General features: G+C 36.6%; 1 protein-coding gene across 1 annotated transcript in view; it reads right to left on the minus strand.

The window, feature by feature from the left end:
• Nucleotides 1-1,126: 1,126 nt before the first annotated feature.
• UBL3 (ubiquitin like 3) overlaps nucleotides 1,127-20,397 on the minus strand; it is a 52,138-nt gene continuing 32,867 nt past the window's right edge. The window contains exons 2-5 of the mRNA XM_026708766.2: nucleotides 15,425-15,533; nucleotides 12,956-13,042; nucleotides 3,782-3,859; nucleotides 1,127-2,799 (exon numbers count right to left, since the gene is read on the minus strand). Of these exons, the coding sequence (XP_026564551.1) occupies nucleotides 2,747-2,799; nucleotides 3,782-3,859; nucleotides 12,956-13,042; nucleotides 15,425-15,533 (327 nt within the window). The 3' untranslated portion in view covers nucleotides 1,127-2,746. The remainder of the gene's footprint in view (nucleotides 2,800-3,781; nucleotides 3,860-12,955; nucleotides 13,043-15,424; nucleotides 15,534-20,397) is intronic.

A 20,397-nucleotide genomic window follows, 5' to 3' on the forward strand; every position in this document is an offset into this window, starting at 1 on the left:
ATAAGGGTTTAAGTCTCCAGGTCCATGAAAGAAGAGGTGGTGGTGTTTGTATGACACAAGTAAATGTATCAGCTGGAAGCTGAACTGATATTTCATTATCCCTTTGGGTTTTTAGCCCTTTCTTTTTTCTTAAGTTTTGTTTTTGTCCTTATTTTTTCTTTCTTTTGTTAAGCTAAATCCAGTGATGGCCAACCTATGACACAAGTCAAGGATGACATGCCTTGGTTTAGGTGACACACTGACATTCACCAACACCCCACAACAACTATTCTTGAAACCCTGCCCCACTCTCATGCGGATTTCAGAAGCTGTGGATGCCATGTGAGAATGGAGTATGCTGTTGTGTAGCTTCCAGATCTTCTGGAACTTGTGCAAGAAGGCCATGCTCTCACACTTGGCAGCCTCCAAAAATTGTGCGGGTATGTGGTGTGCTTTCACACAATTTTCTGAGCCTGTTGAAAAAAAGCAGTCTCTGAAACTGCTTCAATAATGAAGACCTCGTGTGATCCAGAGCACCCTTGAGCAGGCTGTGAGGGCCTATCAACAGAGAGACAACACTGTCTGCAGTGGTGTGCAGCAGATTCTGGGGAGTGCTGGGCTGTGGGAGCAAGTGAGCCATTCCCAAAGGCTCACCCAGGCCACCACTTTAGAACCAGCCTCGGCACTGCCAAGTGCCACTATTCAGACTGCACCACCACAGCTTTTGTCTCTGTAAGAAGATAAAATAAAGGACATCACAGAATTCCTTGAGGCAAGGGCCATGACATGACATTATGCAAACAATGCAAGTTGTGTCGGATATAATAGGACAAGTACGTCATTACATTATTTGCACAATGATGTGATGATAGATATCAGTTTGAGGTTACAGTGGCTTGTTACAGAAACCAAAGGGAGAAGAAATCTTGAATGGGCATCATCTTCAGCTTCCATAGAAAAGGCTGGCAAAACTGAAACAAATACAATCAATTCAAACTAAATTGTAAACCTAACATCACTCCTGGTATTCCAAACCTAGTAATTTAAAAATTAAAAAGAGAGAGAACTAGGTGAATTCTGTTACAATAGAATTAATTTAAAAATTATGCAGGCCAGATCAAGCTCCCCAAATCACAACCAGGTGCACTACAATATTCTTCTTTTATTTAGTTTACAGAAGAATCTATCAGTACAGGTTGCAGAAGGAAAATGTTTAGTGCTATTTACAATTTGTTTAAAACTCTGCTCTATACAAATTTAATTTTGATCATTATGAACAATATCTTTGTAGGCCTACTGCATATAAAGCATTTTCTCAAAGCAGTAACATTGAATAAAGTAACCTGATTACATTTAAATGAAGATCATTCAAAACACGGAACATTTGTAATGGCTATGGACTCAAATACAGAACACAATGTCAGTCTGCATCTTTAAAAGCCTAGATCTATTTATATAGTTTATTGTTGTATTATTTTACCCGCCAATGTATACTGAAGTTCTATAGCCATGTTTTTATAAGTTTTTTTAATTAAATATATTCTACATATTTTTACTTTCAACTAGGAAGATTTCTCCCTAGTAGAAAAAATATAAAATCTTTATATAATTTTTACAAGTTTAGATGAAACTACCTCATGCTTTAGTGCTGTGCAAATTTTTTAGCATATCTTTTTTTTAAAATTACATGAAATAAAAGAATGGCATCCTTTGTAACTATGTATGCTTTTAAAAAACAGCTTTTGATTTCCAATACAATTGCAAGCACTAATATCAAATGCAAATAACAAACAAATGAACTAATCATTTAGCATTTTTTTCTATTTTATCCTTTTTCTTTTAATTATCTCTTTGAAGTCACTGTTGAGTAAGCATGACACTGGACACTAAGATCAGATGAATAAGGATGACTGAAAAACATCAATTGTAGATATTCAAAGACATAAATTGATTAGTAAATGAGGTCTTTAATATTTATGCACAATAATAAAAGCCTATGAACTACAGGAAATTACCCCTCCCATATTAAGGCTAGGAAATGCACTCTCTGCACTTATTTGTGCTGTCTAAACAAGCACTCAACAAATGTACGAAAGAAGAGTGCACATCAATTAAAAAAAAAAGTTGCAAGAGCCCTCTACAGAGTGCTTTAAAATTACAGGCACATAGTTTGTTGCAGTGAGATTCTTTTAATATATAGACAATTTTAATAGTTAGTGTTTTGTGCCACTTGGTCATCAAGGGTGACTTAGGTAGAATTTACTTAGTAGTTACTCTTTCCCACCTATCTATCTCCCTGCTTTCGATTGGCCATGACTGAATTTAAGAAAAAAACTATGGATATTTTTCAGTGCTGATTCATTTCTCGGTGTTGGAAATACTTAAGAATATTTGTTGATGAAGTCTATATATTGTCAACTGTTTTAGTGCAAATTGCCTCTAGTATTCGTGATTGGTTAAAGTTCCGGTTAAGAATGATTTTAAGGTAGCAAAATGATTTCTGCTGAAGAGTAGTTAATTTTTTTCTTGGAGAGAAAATTCATTGGCGAAATGATGCATTAATAAGCTTGTTCAACAACATAAAGAGTAGAAATAAAAAAGTATTCATTGTTCTAGAAAAAAAGTGTGACCAGGTTCATGTAATATTTCAGTTCAGTGGATTCACAGATAGGCAAAGGGTTTTTGAAACAATGTTGGTCTCCTCTAATCCTGCAGCATGAGAGACAAAAACTATTCTACATCACAAGTAGCAGATACAGTGGCGCTTCTACAGGATCACACAGCAATTGCTCTCTCCAGTTTTTTCACGATTTCTCTGCCCTACAGAAAAATAAACAAAATGTTTTCAAGATAATTAATGCAAAACACCACATATGCATTATAAAAGCTTTACAGTATTCTTATAGTGTTGAATAGTCTAGTAACAGGGTTTTACATGGAATGAAAACAATTGCTATCCTATTTTCTCAAAAGATTCACTGGAATATTTTGAATTGGCTATGTTCTGATGGAATAAGGGCCATCAAAATAATCAATGGGAAAAGCCACATGTTCCCCATTGTCCTGTTTTTTTATTCTTGCAATACAAAAGTAGATCAGATGGTAGACCAAACTGATTATTACCTACCATCCAATGTACTAATAATTTAGCCAACAGATTATATGGATGTCTCTGTGTATGTGTTTCTATAAACATAAGCAATAGTTAAGTGCTCTTGTAGCCTGTATGAAGAAAAAAGCTGTCCCTCTCTTCACTTTAATTTAACAGTTGGGTTGAGCATTCTCCCTAATGCACATACAAGATATGGATTTTTTACAATTGAAAACCTGCTTTCAAAACTCAGAAAGAAAATGCAGGTTTATGAGAACATAAAGCAGTGCAGGTTTATGAACATTAGTTTTCCTCTTACTATTGGAAAACTATTATTTGTTTTCCAATAATAAACAAAAATAGTGTATCAGATAGGCAGCAATAAATGCTAAACAGACAATCTGTATCTCTCACCTCTCCCCCTTTCTCATCACACTATTCCAACCAAATTCTGCAGGGACAGAACAAATGTGTACAGCTAATATTATTCAAGTCTCCATGGCCTAGCCCAGCCCCAGGGGTTTTGGTCACAGATTAATCCAGCAAATTAAATGTCCAATTCTGAATTTAAATTCAATAGTTCAAAGGAACCCAAGAAAACACTAGATTGATCATAAATGTATCATATTCACTACAAACAAAAGTTGTTTTCTTCCCAACTTTCATCTACAATATCCAATTTCAAAATCTATTGCAATTTGCTAAGCCTACCTTGAGAGTTTGGCTCTGGCAATGTCTCTCTAGCCACCAAATGCATCACTGTTGTTTTGCCAAAGGGCAATTTTAATGCTGCAAAAAAAGGAAAAAAAACTGTTTTATAATGCTCCTCTATAATGCACAATATTATTCCATAATTTCAATGGCATTACAATTGTTTCCTGACTGTGCTAGTATTCCTTTTATTTATATTTATATATATAAACATGTGTGTGTTTTCTTAAGTTTTCGTGGGTATTTATATGTATGGTATTCAGCTTTGTTCGTGTATTTTCCCACGTCATTATAGTTGTGCTTTTAAAGTTGTAGCAACGTTTTGGCAGAATCTCATCTGCCATCTTCAGGCTTCTGTATAGTGTTCAACGAAAATACCTGAACAAAGCTGAATACCATACATATACCATACAAACACACACACACAGACAGACAGACAGACAGACACACACAAAAGTAGCATTTCTTTAACTGAATCTCTCAGGCCACTTACAGAATATAAGTTGTAAAAGCAGAAGGTAAAATATTGTATTAACTTCTGCAAATCTATTGATGTAGAAGGATAAGTTCAATGTAGCCATAACTGATTCAATTAAAACAACAGATAATGAAACACTTCTATGCCCATGAGGTGACTGTGGAATTGAACAGCTGTTTTATATCACTTCATACTCACTGAACCTTCACATTAGTTGCTCTGTATTACCCCTTATTATGCCAAAGATTGCATTAACTATAAATAGAAGAAACTATAATACAATATATAATACAGTCTATATACACAGATTGAATAATACACTGATTGTGTTTGTGATTGTGTTTGTGTTTGTGTTTAAACTCTTTTGTAATTGAGCTTGATTCCTGTTGATTTTATAGACCTGAGCATTTAATATTCTTGTCTGTAATATAGAAGTGAGTTGCTATGGCCTTCTGAGACTCTTAAATTTTCAAATATAACCTACAGCTTTGCTCTTTCCTAGAGACTTTGTCATCAAAGTCCTAATCATAGCTAACCCTATTTAACTTTTAAAATTGAAGTAAGTTTGACACTGGCTGCTACCATGCAGATGTATGGATTCAAATAAGAAAATGCGCTTTCTGTTTGGTGTGGACACATTCAGTGCACACAGGATCTGAACCACCTTTCTAGCTTTGAATCCAAATACCAGCAGAACCCAGATGTACTGTAACTAAACAGGTTTATTTTGCTCTGTCTTAACTTCTTCAATATCTGCCAGTCAGAGATGTCTCTGGAAACAAGGTTAATCATTTCTAAACTCCATGATATTTATTTTTCAGATTGCTACAAACTGAGAAATTGGGATTTCATGATTTCCCAGTGCATGATTACACTGGCTGGGAGAAAAAGGAAAGTCAACACAACTAGAAAAGTGAAAAGAAATGAAAAACAAATGGAACTGTTGTACTTCCTGTAGCTAGACTGATTTATATTGCTACCTAGCAAGTTTTTTCTACTTCCTGCTGTGACATAAATAGAAAGGAAATAGCCAATATCCTCATGTGCTCTTTTAATTCTAGTTTTTCAATGGACATCTCTGATGACTTTCTTGAAAGATATTTAATCTGTTAGTCCTTCTCAAACCTGAACCACAATGCCTTTAGTGAGGCATCATTATAAAGAAGCCATTAAAAGTAGGAAAAAAATGCCAGATTTAAATATAGAGGCAAGAGTACATTAACAATGCTACAAGAAAAAGCATTCAGTGTAATGCAGAAAATTTCCAAAAGAATGCGAACTATTCATAGAAAATTAATAAGTGATAAAACCTATCATCTGGGGAAAGCCTACATCAAGAATCCCAATGCTTCCGACTTCCGGTTTTGAGCTTCCCCGAAGTCGGACCGCTGACCGCAATCGTGCATGGCTTTGGTCCATGCTTCGGCGTCAGAGAGCCCTGATCCTTTGGATTTGGGGCAGAAGCTGCCTTGTAGGGGTGGCAGAGGAAGGGGAGACCGTCCGTCAGCTGGGTAGAGGGGAGTCACAAATCCCTTCCCCAGCTTGGCAATTACTCCCTCCCAAAGATGCCTGAAGTGGTGGTCTAAAATTGCCACCCTGAAGGGGAAGATTAGACTGGAATAAGATTGTGCAGGAGAGAGAAAGAAGCGAACAGCAGGAGGAACGGGATGATATAATCAAATGGAAGATGCTCCCAGGATTATCATTTCAGAGAATTTTTAATAAAGAATTTAAAGCTGCAAAGAGAAAGAGGGAAAAAAAGGTGTGAATTACTTTTGACAGCAACAGGGCTTTGAACCGTGAAGGTAGAAGCTGGAGAAGGAATCATATAATCAATTTGGATAAGTGTATTTTGATTCTATATAGGCACTAATAAAGCTGAACTATAGATTGTTAAAGAGGAAATTTAATATCAATTGGATTTGATCTTTTTTATGGAAAACTGTGGTTTGAAAAGCTCTGAATAATAGAGAAGAAAAAAGAAAAGAGGGGGTAAAGATTTAACATAACAAAGAGCGCCATCTAAGTTAAACTTAATTTGTTTTTCTTTTAAAAGACTCTGTTTCTTAAAACTGTGTCAAAAATTGATACAATAAAGCAAGAACTTTGAAAAATTGAAACATTGTAACAAAGAAAGAAACAGGAAGACCGTGCCCTTGGATTAATTGTTGATTCTGATATGGACCTGGTGTTGGATTAATGGAGGCTTAAAATTTGAGAGAAAGAAAATAAAAGTTGACTGTTGGAAATAAACTTTAAAGACACTATTTGGATGAAATTGCGAATTAGAAAATTGTAAAATGGAGATATCTCTTCTGGCATTAAAAATGGAACTTAGAAAAACGAAAGCCCTCCATCAAGGAACTGAATGACTACAGACCAGTTGCTCTAACATCTGTAGTGATGAAAATCTTTGAAAGGCTTGTGCTGTCCCACCTGAAAACTATCATGGATCTGCTGTTAGACCCCATGCAGTTTGCATACCGAGTAAATAGATCGACAGATGACGCTGTTAACATGGCTCTGCATTACATCCTACAACACCACCTTGAATCTTCAAATACCTACGCAAGGGTCCTCTTTGTAGACTTCAGTTCAGCATTCAATATCATTATTCCAGACACTCTTCTAAGTAAATTAAACCAACTAGCAGTACCTGAACACACTTGTAGGTGGATCATAAGCTTCCTAACAGACAGGAAGCAGCAGGTGAAGCTAGGCAGAATCACATCCAATACCTGTATAATCAGCACAGGGGCCCCCCGAGGCTGTGTGCTATCTCCACTTCTCTTCTCCCTATATACCAATGACTGCATCTCAAATGATCCATCTGTTAAAATACTGAAGTTTGCTGATGACACAACAGTGATTGGTCCCATTCAAGACAACGATGAATCTGTATACAGACAGGAGGTTATACAACTTGCCTTGTGGTGTAACCGGAACAATCTGGAACTGAACACACTCAAAACCGTAGAAATGGTGGTAGACTTTAGAAGAAACCGTCCCATACTACCACCTCTTACAATACTAGACAACACAGTATCAACAGTAGAGACCTTCAAATTTCTAGGTTCTAATATATCACATGACCTAAAATGGACATCTAACATCAAAAAGTCATCAAAAAAAGAACAAAAAAGAATGTTCTTTCTGCGCCAACTCAGAAAGCTCAAACTGCCCAAGGAGCTGCTAATAGAGTTCTACAGAGGAATTATTGAGTCTATCATCTGCACCTCTATAACTGTCTGGTTTGGTTCTGCAACCCAACAGGACAGACACAGACTTCAGAGGATAATTAGGACTGCAGCAAAAACAATTACTACCCACCTGCCTTCAATCAAGGACCTGTATACTGCATGAGTCAAAAAGGGGGCTGTGAAAATATTTACAGACCCTTCACATCCTGGACATAAACTGTTTCAACTCTGTCCCTCAAAATGACGCTACAGAGCACTGCACAGCAAAACAACTAGACACAAGAACAGGTTTTTCCCAAAAGCCTGCTAAACAAATGATTCCCTTAACACTGTTCAACTATTACAAAGTCTGCACTACTATTACTGTTAATCTTCTCATCACTCCTTATCACCCATCCCCTCCGACTTGTGATTGTAGGACTGTAACTTTGTTGCTTATATCCTTACGATTTATATTGACTGTTTCCTAGTATGATTTGATAGTTGATTGTACCCTATGACTATCATTAAGTGTTGTATGTTATGATTCTTGATTCTTAATGAATGTATCTTTTCTTTATGTATACTGAGAGTATTTCCGCCAAGACAAATTCCTTGTGTGTCCAATCACACTTGGCCAATATTCTATTCTATTCTATTCTATTCTATTCTATTCTATTCTATTCTATTCTATTCTATTCTATAAGAACGAGGTGAATCGATGGGTTTTGCTTCAAAATTCATTGAAAATGCGATAGCAGAATATGAACAACAAAGACAAAAGGCAGAAGAGGAGGCGGAGCGAATTATAGAAGGGGCCATCTTTAGTGATCGTCAAGAACAAAGAATTCTGGAAAGAAAGAGGAAAAGAGTTGGAAATAAATACAGGAGATTTAAGAAATTCAATAAAAAGGGGACTATCCGAAAAATTAAAAGAGGGAAAAAGAGTCAGCAGAAATTTGAAGGGCAGAAGGAAGTTATAAATAGAGAGGGGGATAAAAACTGGAGTGAAAGAATAAAGGAGAAAAGACACGGAGAAAGAAGGGACAAGAAACAGGATTTGGGAACAAAGAAATGTGGGAATTATAAAAAAATGGGACAAAATTGCTTAATTAGACATAGAGATAATGCATGATTAATATTTAGAAAGGGGATTCTGCAAGGTATTGGGGGGTAATACAAATAAATTTATAGTTATGAAATAGGGACATATAGATTGATAAGATGGAAAACAGAATTGTTATTTTTTGATAATGGAATCTAATGCTCTTCTTCTCAATTATCATAGAGATAATTGTAACAAATAATGGAATAAGCTTATTAAATATATGGAAATATTTTTAGGATTGGAATGTTGGATTTCTTTTTGGTTTAAATATGAATGGAATAATTAATGGAATATGTGTATTAAATATACTGAAATAAATGAAATGATATAGGAGAGCTGAAATGGAATTAACCTTAGGGTTTAGGACTGTTTTATTGATTGAATGAGTAGATTAACATGTCCTTCTTTTTTGAAAAATTTAATGAAATTAAAAAGGGCAAAAACCACGCAGAATCTGATTTATATATGCTATGTAGTTTTAAAGGGATTATTAAGTTTAATGTTTTAGGTAATAATGCTAAATGTTAAATGGGATTTAAAAGGGGTGAAAATTAACGAATATGTAACTTAGAGGTGGCGCACTTATATTGATATTTCAGGAGGGAAACCAATTTATAGAAGAAGTGTTTTTTAAACTAGAATTTAAGATGAAATATACAAATGTGACAGTTAAAAGTACTAAAGTATAATGATTATGAAGTTAATGTAAGTGAATTAAATAATGAGATGAGTATTTAGAATAATACAATAAAATAGAAAATGTATAAAAGCATGGTTAAGATAAGAAACTGCATACAAAAATTGAATATGTAACTATGGTCATATTTGTATGTATATGTGAAACCTGTAATCATGCTGTTCCCTAAAGAGATGTTAAAATGTGGAAAACTGAATAAAACTTGTTTTTAAAAAAAGAATCCCAATGCTTCCAACATTCCAAGAAATATTTTTCTTCATGTTTCAAAATGTCTTAATGCCGCACATTGCATTGTGATAGAGAAAGTGGTGCCATGTTTCCCCGAAAATATGACCTACCCCGAAAATAAGCCCTAGATAGCTTTTTGGGGTAGGCCTAATATAAGCCCTACCCCAAAATAAGCCCTAGTGAAAAACACAGGTGGCTGTGGAACACAAAGGAAGCAGCTCTTCCCTTCCCTGGTCACCTCATGGCCACTTGGCCCCTTAATCACAGCCTGCAGATCAGCTGAGCCAGCGAAGGCCAGAAGCTGCCTCTCATTCTGTCTCTCTGGGTGCCTGGAGGTGTTGCCAGTCCCAGCCCTGCCTGCAGCGTGTTGGAATTGCCTGGTTCTCCACCCCTTCTGTCCGGCTGCACCTACTGCTGCTGACCTTGTGAGGGCTCTTGATTGGATCACTGCCTTTGCCTGCTGCTGGTGCTGTCCCAGCATGTTTTGGAAGGGAGAAGACACAGCTGCTGTTGCTCATGCTTTGTGTGTGTGTGTGTGTGTGTGTGTGTGTGTGTATGTGTATGTGTATGTGAGAGAGACACAGAGAGAGACACAGAGAGAGAAAGAGAGAGAAAGATCTGATCCAACTTCAGAGAGAGTTATCTGCTGGTGGCAGTATGCTCTCTCTGTCTCTCTTTCACACACACACACACACACACACACACACACACAGTTTTGATTAGATCGCTGCTTCTGCCTGTTGCCGGTGCTGTCCCAGCATGTTTTGGAAGGGAGAAGATGCAGCTGCTGTTGTCCATGCTGGGGTTTGCACAGTGACAGCGAGAGACTGCCAGATTTTTTAAAATCTCCCTTCCAAAACATGCCGGAAACAGTGCTCTTCAGGCCTTGGCCCTGGTGGGCGCTAGTTCTCATCCTGGCTGTGCGCTTGTGCAGGCTGCTGCTACAAGGCAGAAAGCCATGTGGTGCATTGGGATTGCCTGCTCCCTCCCCCGCTTCTGTCCAGCTGCACCTGCTGTTGTTGGCCTTGCGAGGGCTCTTCGCCATCCTGGCAGTGCTTCTCTTGGCTACCTGGAAGCTTCGGCAGGCAGGAGCTCAGTGGTAGCCCTGCAGTGGGATTTAGAAGGGAAGGGAAATCACCCCTTCCTCCATTTGCTCCTGCGTGATGCAGGGCAATTTTTGGAGCACAAAGGAGGAAGAGGCAATCTCCCCTCCCTCCTTCATCTATCCTGCTGCAGGGCTGCCTGCCAAAACAGTAGCTCACCCAAACCAATTCTGCCTCCTTACTCATCTAAACCAGATCCCCTCCCACCAGTGTTCATCAGCCCTGCCAACCCTGCACACAGGCACATCCATGTTTTCAGCAGAAATCATTCCCAAGGAAAGGAGGACCAGCAGGAAAATGGGAGGGGTAGATTTTCCTGCGGTGTTTTTGCAAATGGCTTGAAAATGGGGAGGGGGAATTTTCCTGCCTCTCATTTTGTTCAGTCTGTGCTGAGCTTCAGAACAGGGTGAGGAACAGGGAAATTCCCTCTTCCCATTTTCAAGCTATTCGCAAAAACACCCTATTCCGAGCCTTCAATGTTTTAATCCTGGAATATGCTGAAGATTCGGAATGGGGCGTTTTTGCAAACGGCTTGAAAATGGGAAGGGGGGATTTTCCTGCCTCTCACCCTATTCTGAAGCTCAGCACAGACAGAGAACAGGATAAGAGGCAAAATCCCGCCCCCCTCAGAATACTTTTCCTGTCCTGCATGTGCAGCAGAGAATAGATTTGGAAAGCAGGTTAGTGGAGGGATGTGACTGCCTTGGGAGGGGTGGGGGGGTTAGGGAGCTCTGTGTGTGTGAGAGTGAATGTGAGACTAAGAGCTGCCAGCCATGGATAACTCTCCGAGGTTGGATCGTCTCTCTCTCTCTCTCCCTCTCTCTCTCTCTCTCTCTCTCTCTCTCACACACACACACACACACACACATCTCCCCCCCCCCCTCAAGGCAGCCACAACGCAACATGTTTAGGGTTGGGGAGAAGCCAGGCAAAGTTTGGCAAAGAGCAAAAGAGGCTGGGTCTTATTTTTGGGAAAACACAGTAGGAAACAAGTTTATCTAAAGACAGAGTAGAAATCTTTGGCTTCTTATTTGAACTAGTTCTATTCAATATTCATAAAAAATTTTGCCTGCACTCATTCACACTTGAAGAAACCAGAAGCATTTGAAATGTGGATTTACAGGTAGTTGTTACGTATAAGTTGGATTGATAAAATTAGAAATCAGGTGGCGATAAGCCGCCTGGGAAAACCAAGGGAAATCATCAAAACCATAAAAAAGTGAAAGTTAGAATATTTTAGAAATGTGATGCAACACCTGGAAAAATACAGCATACTTCATTTAATCCTCCAAAGAAAAATTGAAGGCAAATGAGGTCCAGGCAGAAGATCATGGCTTCAAAATCTAAGGAACTGGTCTGGACAAAACTCAACAGCACTTTTTCATGTGGCTGTTGATAAAAATAGGATTGCCAACATGATCACCAACATCCGATGACAGATATGGCACAAGAAGAAGAAGACTTATTCATTACATCTTCTGTCCCAATCCCTTTCCCTTCTATGTCTTGCTAACAAGATAAGCCTAAATGCAGGATTCTTCTGTTAGTTCAATTTTGTTCACTTTCTAGAAGCTTGGTTTTTTTTAGATTTTTATTTCATTTTTTTATATACAACTCAAAGCAACGAATATACCAATAGTTCTTCCTCCTCCTATTTTCTCCACCACAATAACCCTGAGAGGAGAGTTGGGCTGATAGAGTAGTTGGTCCAAAGTCCCCCAGTTTTTCATGCCTAAGGTGGGACTAGAATTACTATATCCTAATTTCTAGGTCAGTACTTTTGGCTAAAGAGTGAAATGAAAACATCTTCATGTTTAAGTGCTGTGGTAGAAATTAGAGGTAAATTGTCCATATCCAGATACATTTATACTCCATCTGAGATCATTAGCAATCTAAACCTGGCAGGTACTAGATACTGTAGATGTTAGTCAGTTAAAAAGAATCAGTGAGGCACACCACAAGAGGGCACAACTGAACAGCTTTTCTACTCCAAGTGAGATAAAACCATTCTTGTGTAACTAACTAGTAGTGTATATCTGAAAAGCAATGCTAGGTGTGAGAAAATTTATTTTGAATCAGCCATCAACATTTTTACTCATAATTATAAGATCTAGGACACTTCCTTAATCTTAGTTTCATTTTGATTATGTTTTCTAACATTCCCATGCAATATAAAAAGTAAAACTATAATACTATAGCCTCAATTTTAAAAAAACCGTATTAAAAGTATTCTCTGATTCAATTTCAACTATGCCATTTGCTGAACTTTCCAAAAAGTGTATTTTAACTTTCGATTGTTCTCAAATCAATGAAATTATATCATTTTTTAAAAAAAAATTAGTTCACTCAGAAGATCTTTATAAGCCAATTTCTTTCATTACCTCCTAGTGTCACATTGCCATGAAGAAATCTTCCTTGATAAATAAGTCTCAGAATATTTGGACTGCTCACTTGTTCTTCTTCCCAATCTGGAAAAGTAACAAGAAAAATAACACAATTCAATTATCTAATTTTGAAATTATATATTACTTCTTATAAACTTCTAGCAAGGCTAATCACACATCAGTTTATGAATATTATTTTGAATATGTTTCTTTTCTTGTCATAAGGATAGGTCTTTAATTTCAGCCTTAAAGAGACGAGTCAAAGGGAATTGAACTAGAAAATAACTCCAGAAATTATTTCTAAAAATACTCAAGATAAACATGATAACTGTTTATATTGAAGTTATTTTGTAGTTCATATTAACATCTGGGTGCAAATGAGATGAGAATATAGAAAAAGTAGGTCATTTAGGGAGAATAGTAACTGTTTAGAAATACCTGCTTAGAAAAAGATCTATTTCAACTATATGGGTTAAGTATCAGTCTATTAATTTACATGGATATATCACAATGGGTTGATTCTAAAAGCACACACTTGACTTGCTGTGATGAAACATTAAGATAATTCACTAAGGATGCAAAGGTTTCAGTTAAGGACCAAATCATTATTTGGCTGAGTCAAGAGTAGAAATGGGAATGGACTGGAAAGAAAATAAAAGAAACTAATAAAATTAGAACAAAAGTATAATGACTGCAGATAAAATATACGTCCTGTATGTACAAAACCAATTAGAAAACAGATTCATCTCCTATAAAAATGACCCAGTGACTCAGCGGTTAAGATAGCGATAGCACTTACACTTATATACTGCTTCACAGTGCTTTACAGCCCTCTCTAAGCTGTTTACAGAGTCAGCGTATTGCCCCCAGCAATCTGGGTCCTCATTTTACCAACTTCGGAAGGATAGAAGGCTGAATCAGCTTAAGCCAGGCAGCCGGCAGGCAGCAGAAGTAGCCTGCAGTACTGCATTGCTGGGCTTGTCAGCTGTGACAGCCAGCAGCCTAGGTTTGGAACCTGAGTGCCATACAATGGGTGAGCTCTTGTCCTCACCCCAGCTCCTGCCAACCTAGAAGCACCCATTAGTAATATTAACATAAACCCACTACAACCTATTATACATGGGCAGTTTTTGAAAGACATTAATAAACATTAATAAACATATAGCAATTAAATAACTAACCATAATTAGTTGCTTAAAATTTTATCTTCTTAAAAGGCAATTCTATTAGTTTTCAAAATGAATAGGCAGAAGTTATGATAGCTTTAAGTCGTACATGACTTGGTGTCTGGATATATTAAGGACTGCATAATCTTAGAATTGCTCAATCATTAAATTACAAAGATAAGAGCAATTAAGCAAAGTATCTTTACTGAGATGTATTTTGCCAGTAGAACTCTCCTCCAAAATTTGATGAACTTGGTGCCACACTAAAATTTTCATTACTTTTCTTTGTTACTACTGCAGCTACTGTATTTTTCTTTTTACCATTTTCTACAACCTCAGACATTTTAACTTTACTGATTTTTTTAAAAAATGTTGCCATTATTGTTTGAAGTTTTCCCCCCAAATCTCTATGTAAATGTTTAATTATAATGTTAGTAGCATATATATTGCAAAGTATGATTTAATGGTAATGTCCCTATGTTCCTAATTATACTTAAGTGCAGCAGAGAGAAATACTAATCTGATTCCAGTCACATGGTCAGTTACTTACATGCATTTAGGTTTCATCAAGTTTAAAGGCTTATCCATGTAAGAGAGGACTCGGGTTTAAAAGTTTTAACATTATAAACATTATATGTTGATAAATATGCATATGAATATATATTTATAGGGGGACACAGGATCGATTCTACATTCAGAAATTATAATGCCTAGCAGACAACTTGTCTTTGGAGGCCTGGTTCCTACTTTTCTACTTCCAAGTAGCACATGAATATAATTTCATAAAAATTACAATGGTTTTACAGATGTATAATTATTATTAATAATATGCAAGCCGTTGTGAATGTGAGCCATATCACATTTAAAACTGTTTTTTATACTCCTTCAAAATAACTAAGGTTGTCTATTTGGATTGTGAAACAATTTAAAATGAGGTGGTTTGAATTTGAAATATTTTGCATTCCATTAGCCCTTCCCTTCTTGACATTTTTCCTGCTTAGATAAGAATTTAAAATGTCAATTTATGAACAATATAGTTCTAGCATTCTAGTGTACAATTTTGGCTCTACTGGTATTTGCATTCAAGGTTATTCAACACTCATTGATTTTAGATGGGGGGAAATAAAACCACATTGGACAAAGCATATAAAGAACTGATAACAAAATATACTCATATATTTTGAAATGAATATATTAGCATTTCAAAGTTTTATTTTTGATGAGGATATTCTCTCTCCCCATTCCATGGAATAGACTGGAATACTGACCAAATAATAAACATTAACATTCTATTACTTACCCATTGGCCAGTTGTCATATACATGTTTTGCAATGTCTGCTGCTGAATCATTTGGTGAGAACAAGAACTCTTTCGTTTTTCCACTTACCAAAATGAGGCGCAAATTTATCTGCAGAAAAAAGTAAAAAATCAGGAAGATCTGTTCTAACTTCTATAAGTAATTTTTTCTATAAATGTCTAAAGCATTAATTGAAGATAAAAGAATTACATGAGAATACAGAAAAAAAGAATTCAGAAAATAAGAAAAAACAGGCCTGTGTTTGAAGATAATGTAACAGGATTTCAGGTACTACATAAAACTGATGTCCTTACTTTTTTTCTTCTGTCTCTGATACATAATGCAATAATATGTTTACACTATTGGCTGAAAAGAGGGGGCAATTCTAACAAAAATTATCTGGGTGATTAGAAAGTATTAACTATTTTTAGAAAACAAAATCAGAAGAACTGTAACAAAAGTCTAAAATACTGAGACTTACTGATTTTTGAGCACAGAACAGATATCAAAATATCAAATATAATTTTGCAATACAGAAAACCCATTATATTATGTTAGATTATTAATTAACACCAATTATATTTAAACATTTTGGTTTAAATGACTAGTTATTTAACCTATCAAATGCGCCCTTTATACTCAGTTTGATTGAATTGATGTTTATAGGCAAAGAAAATCCAATTTAATCCCACGGTTAGTCATGTAGAAAAAGATACATATGAAAGGACTGATGGCATGAGGTTACAGCTCCCAATTGGTCATTGTGTTTGACCAAAGCATCATGATCTTAATTAGCACAATTTAAATCAAATTCTATAGGTGGAAAATAAAAACTTGAAGTAAGAGCACAAAGACATATGGAAACTAAAATGTAGGTGAAAAAGAATGAAACCACTCAAGAAATATCAGGAAAAATGAAAATTGAGTCATAAAATGCATGCCTTTTGTCTTTATCTTTTGTCTTTTGTCTTTATTCTAATGGTTGAAGTAGAGGAAATTTGCCGATCGCTTTTTATGACCACTCAAACTGCAGGCGTGGGGGAGGTCTACAGATGCTGCCCAACTTGCCTGAACAGCACTCTGGCAGCGCTGCTCCCAACGTTGCAGGAGAGAGAGAGAGAGAGAGAGCCCTGCTCTCCTGGAAGAGCAGCTGCCCAGATCCTGGGAATTGCTTGAAATGAGGAAAAACGGTACTGAAGATCGCTGCTGAGTGTTATCTAACAGAAGCTTTCAAAGACACAGCTACTGACTAAAAGGAGCTGTGTCTCTTCCGGAGGCTGGCTTTTATATCTTAGTACAGACTCAGCTAAATGACATCATAGGAAGGAGTCAACCCATCCTGGGCTCTCAATGCAGCATGGAGGAGAATTGCACATCTTTCAAAGATGCATGAAGTTGCAGTGAGTGAAAACTTTAATTACCCTGACATCTAGTGGAGAACAACCACTGTGAAGCATAGACTTTCCAGGAAATTCCAGACTTATCTTGCTGACAGTATTCTCCTTCACAGGCACCAGACGATCAATTATTTTATGCTTGACTTAATACTAATCAATAAAGAACACTTAGTTGAGGAAGCAGGAGGAACAATAGGGTAACTCTGTAATGATGGAGTTCTTGATATAAAGGTAAACTAAAACTGAAGATTGTCATTTTACATTTTAGACTAAACTGTAGATTTTAATAAACTCAGAGCTTTGCTAAGTAAGACCCATGACAGGAAAAGAACTTATTGGAAAATGAGCTCAAGATGAGCTCAAAATAAATTATGAAAGACTGCAAAAAATTCAGTAAGGAGAAAAAAATGAACAGCAGAAGCAGCTAATACTTCTACCAAAATCTTAGGGAGAATCTGGAAACAAAAAAATATACAGGGCCAGCTCACAAAAGAAGTACAGACAGGTAGTTCACAACAGGGGTGGGATTCAACTGGTGATACTACTGGTTTGGTCAGAGTGTGTTTTGTGCCCGCGATGTGCGAGTATGTACAGCATTTGCAAAATGTGGCCTGGATAGCTGTCAAGCACTGTGTGCAGGTGCGCAGCATTTGAAAATCCTCTTCTTTCCTGCTTTTTCAACCTCAACTGTGCCGCACAAAGCAGCTGAGGTTGAAAAAGCAGAAAATAAAGAACAGCCAAGAGCCCGGGCAGGCAGGTGGGCCAAACAGAGGACCAAAAGGTCGTCATAGCAAACTGGTTCTGTGTCTGCTGCTCTACAGAGCTACTGGTTCTATAGAACCAGGCCAAACCAGTAGAATCAAAATAAAAGGGAAAGAAGTAATATAGGGCTTCATCCAAGTTTTGATAATAACAGAACATTGAGTATGCCCCATTAGACTATGCCTCCCCAGAGAAACAATTCTTCTGGAATTCAGAACCCCTACACTTCTTTATGGGTAGAATAGAATAACTAGTTTCTCATTGAAACACATGGAAGTGAAAGGCAAGCTAAGAAAAAGGATACTTCCCAGAAATATCCTTGAGAGGAATAAGATAGGATATGGAAGGAATTCTTTTCAACAAAGGTAATAGGAAAAGCAATAGTACTATAGTCTACAAATGTGTTCAAAAGATGTTTGTTTTTAATTGTAAAATATATTAATGTCTTTGATGGCATTAACAAATAGAATGAAATAACAATTAACAACTAAAGTTCCAGAGACAAACTAACTAGCACAATTTTTTTCCTAATATAATTACTTCAGTCGAATATCAATACATGCATATTTAAATATTCATCTATTTAAAATATATTTAGGTATTCTATAAAAGGCAAAACTCTTCCCCAGGGAGGTTATATAGTACTATAATAATCAAATAAGACTTTAATAAAATCTACAAACAGTTGGCACTATAGGCAAAAGGTTGAAAAAACACAGATATTAAGGAATTTTTGACATAACAAAAGAGCTGACATTGTAGAAGAAGATTGATTTTTTTTTTGTAAAGTTTTATTAATTTACAAAAAAACAATACACAAACAAAACATAAGACATAAGAACATAAAACATCTTTTTCAACAACTACTTAAGAAAAACAAATAAAACATCTCATTTGAATACAATATAATTCTAAATTATCACATTTCAACGCATAACTTAATAAGCATCTTATATATTCAACTTCATATCTTATTACTGTTTTCCACCTTCTTACTATTTCTTCCTTTATTTCTATTCAGTTTTATTCATTCATATATTTCATCTTACTATATTTCATATTGTTACTATTTCATATGTTCTTATCCGATATTACTCCTCAAAAAACAAATATAAACTAACAAACACATATATAGATATATATATATCTATATATATAGATTGATTTTTTTTTGTTAATCAATTTAACAGGCATAAAAATGAACAAAGAAAAAATATTTCATTTTTAAATGCAGGCAAATTGAGGTGAATAAAAATGATATTTAAAATCACTTGGTTCCAGGACACCTGATCTGGTCTTGTTAACTACAACTATTTCCTCCAAGATCCTGAGGAAGCCTTCCATCAATCTGCTACTTAGTCCTAAAGGCACTGAGGATTAAATCTAAAACTATAAATGTATAGCTAACATATTTACAGATGTTTATATCCAAATTATTCAGTAACTTACCTTGTCTTTACAGTTAAATGGCATTTCATAGGTTTTGTCCAAGTGGAAAACTTAGCAGTTATAAATTGTCGTTAGAAGCACAGTACCTTTGTTGAAATATATAAACTTGTAAATCTAAAAAATGATGAAAGCACCTAATACAATATTCCATGCAGGGGTGGGATGCTACCAGTTCTGCCCGGCTCTATAGAACCGGTAGCTCTGAAGAGCAGCAGACACTGAACCGGTACTGTGTCTGCTGCTGTTTGGCCCACCTGCCTGCCCGGGCTCTTACCTGTCCTTTTCAACCTCAACCATACCTGCTTTTTCAAACTCAGCTGCTTTGCATGGCACAGCTGAGGTTGAAAAAGCAGTAAAAAAGTGGCTTTTCAAATGCTGCGCACCTGCGTGCAGCGCTTATCAGCTGTCCAGGCGGCTCAGCTTAAGGTTTATTACACGCATGCGTGCGCAAAACATTATCACCGAACCAGTAGTAACACCAGGTTGAATCCCACCCCTGATTCCATGTAATTAGGAGTGTCAATAGACTGCAAGTCATATCAAATGATGTTGAACAGATAAACTAAATAATTCTTCTAGATCAGGAAAGAAACAAAGCCAATTTGACATTTTTTAAAATCAAGTGATTCATCTTCCCTACCCAAAAGAACACTTTTGATTATTAGGATTATTAGGAATTTGTCACAGTAAAACGTACATTTTTACATTCATCAATTATTTTCCTAAAATGATTCTGTGTCATTAAACATACAGAATATTCTTCTATGAAATTATTGCTAAGCTAGGAAGTGGGCCTGGAATGCTGATGTACAATTGAATATCATGTGAATGGAGAAAATACTCTTTCTCCTCCACACAGCTGTGAGAGTCCAGATCAGAGAAAGACTCCTCCTCCTACACCATTGAACTGAGTCTGCCAAGCTGATAAAGCCAGCCCTTGTTGCTAGGCACCCAGCTTTCGACTCAGCTCCTTGTCAAAAAACAGACATGTCTTTTAGAGCAGAGGTCACCAACCTTTTGGACCTCAGGGACCACCAAAGTCATAATTTTAAATCCCGCAGACCACTAATATGAATTTTGATTGACGGTGGCTTGCTGACATTTTCCCAGGGTCTGCAGAAAGCAGCAGAGACCCTGGGAAAATCCCCAAAAAAGTCAGCAGGAAAATTCCCTACCCTATTTTCCTACTGATCAATCATTCTTTATTTAGGATTGCGGGATACCGTCTCCAGCTCCATTCTTGGGGTGGGGGGGAGAGACTTTTGGCTTCATGCAAGAAGCAGAAGCAGCGAAAGTCTTTCTCTCTTTTCCCCAAACTCCGCCAGAAATGAGTCTTTGTGAGACTTGTCATCCCTCTTAGAGCCAGA

Source organism: Pseudonaja textilis, chromosome 7 (genome assembly GCF_049901715.1).
Source record: "Pseudonaja textilis isolate UNSWEBS1 chromosome 7, rPseTex1.2, whole genome shotgun sequence".
Lineage (NCBI taxonomy): Eukaryota > Metazoa > Chordata > Lepidosauria > Squamata > Elapidae > Pseudonaja > Pseudonaja textilis.